At 36.1% G+C, this 9249-nt stretch overlaps 1 protein-coding gene across 1 annotated transcript in view; it reads right to left on the bottom strand.

Annotated features, from left to right (window-relative positions):
- FAM169A (family with sequence similarity 169, member A) overlaps window positions 1-9249 on the bottom strand; it is a 42407-nt gene that overhangs the window by 14979 nt on the left and 18179 nt on the right. Inside the window, exon 6 of the mRNA XM_004678206.2 lies at window positions 686-865. Coding sequence (XP_004678263.1) covers window positions 686-865 — 180 coding nt within the window. The remainder of the gene's footprint in view (window positions 1-685; window positions 866-9249) is intronic.

The raw sequence follows: 9249 nt of genomic DNA, 5'->3' as shown, positions 1-9249 counted from the left end.
AAAAAAATAATAATAAAATAAAATAAAATAAATAACAGCTAAAGAGTAGAAACTGATCCACAAGTTCAGCAACTAAAGGACAAACAAATGCAGCATATATTGCATGCAATGGGGTATTATCCAGCCACAAAAAAAGAACGATACAATACTTCGTGCTACAACTTGGATGAACCTTGAAAATATTTACGATAATATTTATGTGAAATGAAAGAAGTCATACACAAAAGGTTCATCATATAAATATACTGTTTAATTGTATTTATATGAGAAGCTCAGGAACAGGAAAAGCCATAGTGATGGACATAAAAAGTAGCTTGGTGGTTGAGAGATGGAGAAATGGGAAAATAGAGTGTGACTGCCATGTGGCTCCGGGTTTCTTTCCCGGGTGATGAGAATTCTGGAGTTAGACAGTGGCTATGATTTTTCACAACTGTCAATACACTTAGAACTGTACATTTTGAAAGGGTGAATTTTATGGGACATAAATTATATCTCTGTTTTTTTCAAAACTACCAGCCCTCCAAAGGATACTATACTTGAGATAAGGACACATTTGTGAAGTTAGATTTTAGGAACCAAAATACACAAATTTATTTAATATTGATATGTGCACATTTACAAATTCTATAAAAACAAGTCAAAAGTGATGAAACAAATTTAACATGTTTTAACTTAATACATTTACCTGTGTGCATGAGAGAGGACAGTGGATAACGCAAACCCAATGCATCTTCTGTAAAGGAATCAACAAAGTCCTCCAGCATATGAAGCCCAAAATCTTTGCCTCGATATTTCTTTCTTACAAACATTGTATCAAAAACTGGCAGCTGGTAGCTTTGGGTAAGAAATGAGGCACATATGCTTCCTGCAGTCATAAAAAAAGAAACCCAACAATATTCACATTATAGGGCCATATATGTACACATTTGGTAAACATGAGTTAAAAGACTTTCTAAATTTTTTTCCTACATCAAGAAGAATGTTAAACATAAAGTTTACAACAGAAAATGCTTTTAAATGCTTTCCAGTTTAACACACAATGCATACTTGCTATCACAAAAAGATCTAAATATTTTATGTTTTCCAACAGTATCACCCAATACATGCCAAAGAACTATTACCATTTTGAACTATATCCTTGAATATACAATCACTGTCTGTGAGCTTGCACAACTATAAAAACTCATCAACTATTAAAATTTTAAATTAAGAGCGTTCTGGTGACTACATATAGTTTATATGTTAAGTATCTAATCCAAACTTCAAAACTTAAGCATTCCTCTTTTCTCTTTATTTTTTCCCCTACTAAGTATAGCCTCATTTTATCTATTTAGTTATGGCAAAGAAATTATTTCTCCAAATTTTTTTAAAGATTTATTTATGCATACAGAACTGGGGTACAGGCCAGAGGTACAGGGGCAGTGAGAGGATTTACCAAAGACAGTAGGGAGCAGAACAGGTCGACTGACAAAGTACACTGCTGAGGGGAGTGCACTCCCCTGAGAAGAGGTCTGCTGAGCCATGTGGATCACCTCCCCAGCTGAGGGTCAAACGTGCGCTGAGGCAGTTGGGCTGTGGTTAGCCTGCACTTTATCCCACTGCGCCACCAGGGACAGCCGCAGTTCTCCAAATTTTTAAGGACTTAGAAATGGTTTTTATATCTAAATTGTACTCTACTGCAATGCAGCTGTACTGATTTGTTTTTTAAGAAGCTTGATTTGGGTTCCAGTCCTCTAAATAGGTATACATCCTAATACATCCTAAATCATTTATGTTAGAATATCATAATGGGACATCTCATTTGCCATTAATTTTATTATGAATTCATAGCTGTCAGTCAATATTCTACCTGTTTCAATAATCAATTCATCTCAGACTAGTCATAGGATTCTGGATAAAAGCAAATACGTAGTTCAAGAAAGAAAATTTCAGGTAACAAACATCTTACAAATTGACTCTTATCGATCATGTTGTAAGATGAGCAATTAAAATGTTTTAGTTCAACCATATAATTTGAGTTATTTATCATTACATTGGAGAATCTCAGTAACTCTTTGCAGTAGTCTTAAATTTCAAACAGGTAATTGCCACATATATAGTAAGTTCTCACTTAATATTGTCCTTCATAGACTATTGAACACTATGATTTTAAAGGATGAATAAGAAACCAGGTCATCAAGTAACACTGTTTCAACACGACAAGGAAAGGATGCTGAACAAACTATTATTCCAGGATCTGTTATACAATTGTTGATGTTCAATTACATTTCAGAGAGTCTAAATTTCGTATGACTATAATTAACAATACTGTATGCTTAAAATTATCTAAAAAGGTTGATTTTTATCACTACAAAAAAAGCAATGGATGTACTGTCAGCTTCACGGTATTATTTCACAAAGTATACCTAATGATCAAATTAGTAATCCTTAAATACGTACAACTTCTATTTGCTACTTATATTCAGTAGATCTGAAATAAATAAATTCATTAATTTCTCACACCAGTCCCACAGACTATCTCACCAAATAGCTACTGTGAACACTCAATTTTGATATCTTGAAATCAGAGTTTTCTCATAGCAATTGCTAATGGTGATTATGAAATTAAAAGTCATTATGACTGGTAGTTGTTCAAAAAACAAAGCAAAAATGAGAAGAAAGCACTAGTTCTACTTCTCAACATAGTCAGAATTTTTGGCTGTTTCCTATTATGCATGCTTCATGTTCTCACAAAAGAAATATTCCACAAATTGATTTTTTTTCTCTTTTCACACAAACACTCCTCCTAGTGGAGAAAAGACAAATTTCAGTATCTAGTAGTACTAAAGCTGTCAATTTATAGAACCCGTGGGTTCACAAAACTTAAAATTCTTCTAGTATTCATTTACCAAGTACATATTCATTTCAAAAGTCATACTAATTCTCTTCCTTTGCTATACCTTGAGTACTTAAACTTAGAAAAAAAATTTTTAAGACTTATTTATACATACAGAACTGAGATATAGGCCAGAGTTGTGGCCGGGGGGGGGGGGGGGCAGGAGTGGGGGCTGATGGTGAGAGCATTCACCAGAGTAGAGAGCAGAACAGGCAGGTATACTGAAACACAGTGCTTCAGGGGAGCAGCAGGTGGGTCAGGAGAGGTCTGCCACACCATGTGGCTCACACCCCCTGGCCGGGAATGGAACTCTTGCTGCAGTGGCTCTGGCAGCTTCATAGTGCTGCGCTTTAACCCACTGCACCACCAGGGAGGGACCTCTTACTAGAAATTCTTAAAATACAACAGCTGCAAACAATAAATAGCACAATATCCTTAGTAAAACAAAAATTACAACCTGCTACTTAAAGTGAATTTTCATTAAATTTATTAAATCAAATTCAGTATATCACACAGTAAGCCAAATATTTCTGTTCCTCAAAGTTCCATATTTGGCATCTGTTCTTTTTATATACTCTTTCTGGGTAATCTCACCCACTTCCAAGGTTTCTACCATTTGTCCAAATGCTGACGATCACCAGTCTTCAACATGTAATGCATGACTTACTCCAAGATCAAGAACAAAACAGCTCATATAAATGTAAATAAAATAAAAACCACATGATCATCTCCACAGAGAAAGAAAAAAACAGGTGACATAAATCCAACCTCTTGAACCTGATAATGGAGTCTCTGAAAAACACAAAGCTAACAACATACTCAATAGTAAATGGCTGGGTGTTCCCCCCAATACCAGGAAAAAGACAGGGATGTTCACTGTCACCACTTCTATTCCAGCCAACACAGTACGGGAGGGTCTAGACAGGGCAACTAGCAAGAGGAGGAAATACAGGGCCCTGGGCTGGAAAGAAGTAAAACTATCTCTGTTCAGATGACAACGTCTTATATATCACAAATGTTCAGGAACCCACTAAAAAATTATTAAAAGTGATAAAGAAGTTCAGCAAAGCTGTAGAATATAAGATCAATACACAAAAATCAATCACATTTCTATACAAGACCAGAAATCAAAATTCTGAAAATGAAATTAAGAAAACAATTCCATTTATCATATATCAACAAAAGATATAATTCTTAGGAATAAATTTAACCAAAAAAAAAAAAGGCAAAGCTTACGTACTGAAAACTATAAATATGATTAAAAGAAATTACAAGATACCTAAAAATTGGCACCTAAAACCCTCCACAGTGGAACATCACCACTCCCTGCCACACAATTCCTAACCTGCCTCTCTCCAGGTTATTCAGCCTGAACTTGATAACCTCTGTGCCACCTTTCATGTATTTGTATTCCATGCATGTTTTCTAGAAAAATTCTCTCCCTTCTCCACCTGCTGACATCCTACTTACCCTTCAAAGCCACTTTCAAATATCACTTTCTCAGAAATACCTTCATCCAGGCAAAATTAACTACCGTTCACTGAGGACCATTATTGTTGATATTTCAAATATATTAATTAGCAAAGTAAATCACAATTATTTACTAGCTCTAGTTGTCTCTCTCATCCACTAAATATTTGATGCTATGAGAACTGAACCCACGATAGGAGATCTTTGGGTCTACAGTAAAAATGGAGTCAGTCCTACTTCCCCAACTAACAGAAACTTTATTAGAAAGTGTAGCCAGACCTTCACCTGAAAACAAATCAACCACCCATTTCCCAGTGACACATTTCAGATAGCCAGAGAGTACTATGGAACTCCTCCACACTTTTGCTCATTTCCTTAAAGAAATGGATTATACTGAGACAAATTCAAGGCCCAAAAATAACCTCACCTCAATCATTTTCCAATATAAACAGCTGCTTCATCTTCCCTTTAGCTATAATGCTAATCCACATTTTTATCAGTGTTTGTCATTCCTTAAAATAATCTTAAAACAGAAATTTGAATTTCCATGAATAGGAAGTCAAAGATCCTTCCAAAAAGGAAGATCATAGTCAGCTCTCAGCTGACTACCCAATAAAGACAGGAAGTAATGCTTCCATTATATATTCTTTCAAGTGGAGATTAGAAAAGACAAAAATATGTCCTCCAGTACTGAGCATAAATCCCTTCTGGAGTGGGGAACTGGTTTACAGCAGTTTATGATTGACTGTGCTCCCCTTATTTGGCTCCTTGACTGTCCTTTCCCTTTTCTAAAACATGGGTCTTGAACTTGGATCCAGGTGGTTCACAGTTAAAAGCCAATAATAACGAACACTTCCAAAACAGCATCTAATAACAGTGTCCTTGATTTTGCTTTTTTCTTTCAGTATGTCTACTGAAAGACATATGGTGATATCTGATTTATACAAGCATTTATCATTTTTATTTCTTGATATAGGGCAGTTACAAAACTTCTACTGAATAATTGACTGGATTTCTTTCCTAAATTTTCCATAACTATACGAGCTTTTACTCTACTAGTGCTCTTAACAAGTGGACCTGAGCATTAAAGTCCTGTAAGGATTTATAAAATGCAAGGTTTGTGGTGAATATTAATTAGCCTCTGGGAACAGTTCCATGTTTTTAAATGTTTGCTTTCTGTTTTTGAATCAAAAGTTTTACATGTAATTAGAGCACAAGAATTCTATAGAACATGTTGGGAAAAGGCAGTCCTGTGGCTGCCTCCAGGAGCTACACACTCACTATAACGTTAACCTACTTCCCAGAAAGAACACTATGAACTTGTGTAAGCAACCTTATTTAGAGTGGAACCTTTAATTCCAATCTAAATAACTTACTACTTCTTGATTTTTCCACTCTATGCATAATCAACTAAGCTCCCAGTATTGAAGATGAGAATTTACTCCTTATGTACATTTACACAACCCAATTCCAATTTCACTATAAACAAACTTAGTATGTATGCCTTTATCCCAATATAGTAATTTATAATTTTGATTACATCCAGTTTCAGTGTGTATGTACATTTATGTTCACAAACACACACACACATTGTTGACAACTAAGCCATATAAATGATCATGGTTGTTTTTCTTTACCTACACCCCTTTTTTATTACCTTAATGATTTATCGCTAATTTACTTCTAGCCAACCCCCCCCCCAAGTCTACCATAATAGTGCAAATCTTTTGATAAGATTCAAATATAACAGCTATTCTTGAATCAATGCCCCAGAGCTTTCTGACCTGCTATAAACTAGAACAAGCAATTCTAGAAAAGTGTTATCCAAAAAGAACTTTCTATAATGACTGCTGAGCTATTCTATAGTTTGTTTACTATAGTAGCCACTAGCCTTTGTAGGCTACTGAACGCTTAAAGCATGGCTACACATTGAGAAGCTGAGTTTTAAATTTAATTTTAATTAATTTTCACTTAAATAGTCATATAAAGCCAGAGCTACCAAGATCAACAGAGCAACTTCAAAACTATATTTTGGGATCTCCTTAGTTTCCTGACCTGGTATCTTTCTTTCTTGTTCCCCCCACCCACCCACCCACCTTTATTTTAGTAGAACATATACTCTACCAGCTTCATGTAAAAGAATACATGAGAGGGGCCCTCCCTGGTGGCGCAGCGGGTTAAAGCACTGCACAAAGAAGTTTAAGCCACTTCCGCCTGAGTTTGATCCCTGCCTGCCCCCGAGGAGATCCACATGGCGTGGCAGACCTCTCCTGACCCGCCCGCTCTGTCTCTGGTGAATCCTCTCACCCTCCGCATCTCTGGGCCTGTACCCCAGTTCTGTACGAATAAATAAATAATTCTAAAAAAAAAAATACATGAGAGGTAAATCTTTCGGAAACTCAACATGCAGAAATTTCCTTCTTTTACTCTGTCCATTGATAAATTGGGCTTAGAATTAAATTGGAAGTCATTCCCTTCAGTTTCTTTAAAGATATCATTCTACTTCCCTTCTAGTGCTAAGAGCTGCTGCTGAGATATCTAACCATTTTGATTTTTGATTCTTTGTATAAATTTCCTCTCACTCTCTGGAGGTTTACAAAGGGTCTTCAGAGGTTTACAAAGGGTCTTTTCTTTCCCTCATTGTTCTGAAATTTTACAATAATATGTTTCAGTGTGGGTCTCCTTAAATTTATTGTGATGGATGCTTGATATATAACAGTTTTAATCAGAAATGCATGTTTGGTTTGAAACCATGAACATTACTAGAATATATGAGGTTCAACTTTAATTCTACTCCAATTTTTTTATTTACACAGGTAGAAGCACCTAGTCTCGGAAGATGGTATGAAAAAATCTTTACTGTGAAATTACTTAATTCTGTGAGCACCCTTAGAGTTACCTGCCAGATATCACACAATGAACTTTTTTAAACACTGACTTTTTCATTTAATTTACTTGACATCATTCGTCATTTTAAACACTATTTTCAATAGACTGACAAAGACCTAACACACACACAAAGAGTCCCTCACAATGATCTTATTTTAGGAAAAATAGAACTTACATAGTTTCTAGAATTTACTGTATTTCAACAGCATTTAACTTCATAAAAATAGACTCCTTTTATATATCAAGAACATATTTTCATGACCAAATACAGTCTATTTAGTTTACAGTATAATTAGTGAGTCAGTATTCACTAATTAAAATCATACATGATAAATGATTTCATAAAGCTTTTATGCAAGTACAAGTTAATTTAATAGTTTTGTTTCCAGCTAGTGGTACCGTTTTTCTCCCTGATATGTATTATTAGGAAAAAGTCTACTCAAAATGTTTTAATATTTTTTTCAATGCCTTTTCCAAAATATTTTATGTTTGGGTTTTATCTGTAGAAAAAAGTACCTCCAGTTTGAATAAATAGTCAGTGATTCAAAGGCTAGGAAAGCGCACCTACTTCTGTTATTTGGCAGATGGGAACCAGGGCTCTAAAGCATGAAGTAAATGAACAGTAGGGATGTGAGGCGTTAAAGAAGTATGGAAAATGCTAAAAGTGGTAGACAAATAACATTTGGAAGCTCAAGGATATAAAATTGAAACTACTGGTACAAGCCAAAACAGGCTGGGCCCAGAGGAGAGCAGGAGCCTCCAGCGCGCACAAGGAGGAAGGAGGAGTCCCCAGGAAAATGCTGGGGACCCTGAAGGGAACGCCATCCCACGTGTGGCTCACATCCGAAGCAGCTCTGACTACACAACTATAAATTAACATGTGCTCCCAGTGCCACGAGCTGGTTTCAGGCAGGAAACTGCTCTCCAGACAGTATGGGAACAAAAAGCCTGCGACTCCACAGGAATTATCTTAAATAAAATAAAGCATAAAGCAATTAAATTATACCCCAGCCCCAAATTTATTTAAAAAATGAGAAAATGGTGCCTTTTATGCAATGCAACCCTAAGCTTCCATTTAACAGACATTATTCTTCTGCCCCCATACAATGGTATCTTTTAAAGGAAAACTAAAGAATTTACTAACCAGCAAAAACAATGTAAACTATAGATCACTGTGTTTTAGTCTTTAAAAAGGTTTTGTTTACTATATGCATAAATTCTCATCAAAAAGTGTGTACTAGTTAGAGTTCGATCCCCGCCTGCCCCAGAGGAGATCCACATGGCGTGGCAGACCTCTCCTGACCCACCCGCTGCTCCCCTCAGCAGTGTACTTCGTTGATCTGTCTGTTCTGCTCCTCGCTCTGTCTCTGGTGAATCCTCTCACCCTCCGCATCTCTGGCCTGTACCCCAGTTCTTTATGAAGAAATAAATAAATCTTAAAAAAAATGTGTACTAGTTATGTGATTAAGGTATATACCACAAGTGATCTTTAAATCAGAAGTGAAAATGGTATGATCTTAAGACTGGATCTGACCAGAGGAGCTAACGGATTTTGGCCAACACACATAAAACAAGGCCTATTTTGTGACTGGATGGCTTTATAGTGTAGGGTATCTCTGCACACAGAGTAAGTAGGTTAGGGCTTACTGGTTATTTAATAACTCTAGGGAGCTGAATGAACAGGAAAAGAGGTAAAGCAAGATGAAACTGCACTAGTCCCTTATTAAAGACAGCGGCTAGTTGGATCAGGGTCAGGATTAGGAATCTAAGCTTTAGAAGATTAATAATTTTAGTGGTTTAGGTGGATGTTCTAATTATTATTTTTTTTCACAATAACTAGTACATTTGCCTTAAATATGTCAGGCTAAATCAACTGCACTTAAGACCAAAAAGACTATGCATTCAGTCCATAGGTACACAGTGGCTTTAAAAGGAACCAGTAGGCCCTCCCTGGTGGCGCAACGGGTTAAAGCACTGCACTGAGAAGCTAAAGCCACTTCCGCATGAGTTCGATT

The sequence above is a fragment of the Condylura cristata genome, unplaced genomic scaffold, assembly GCF_000260355.1.
Source record: "Condylura cristata isolate star-nosed mole 26May11 unplaced genomic scaffold, ConCri1.0 scaffold00007, whole genome shotgun sequence".
In the NCBI taxonomy this organism is placed as follows: domain Eukaryota; kingdom Metazoa; phylum Chordata; class Mammalia; order Eulipotyphla; family Talpidae; genus Condylura; species Condylura cristata.
This window is presented reverse-complemented; position numbering and strand designations above follow the sequence as displayed.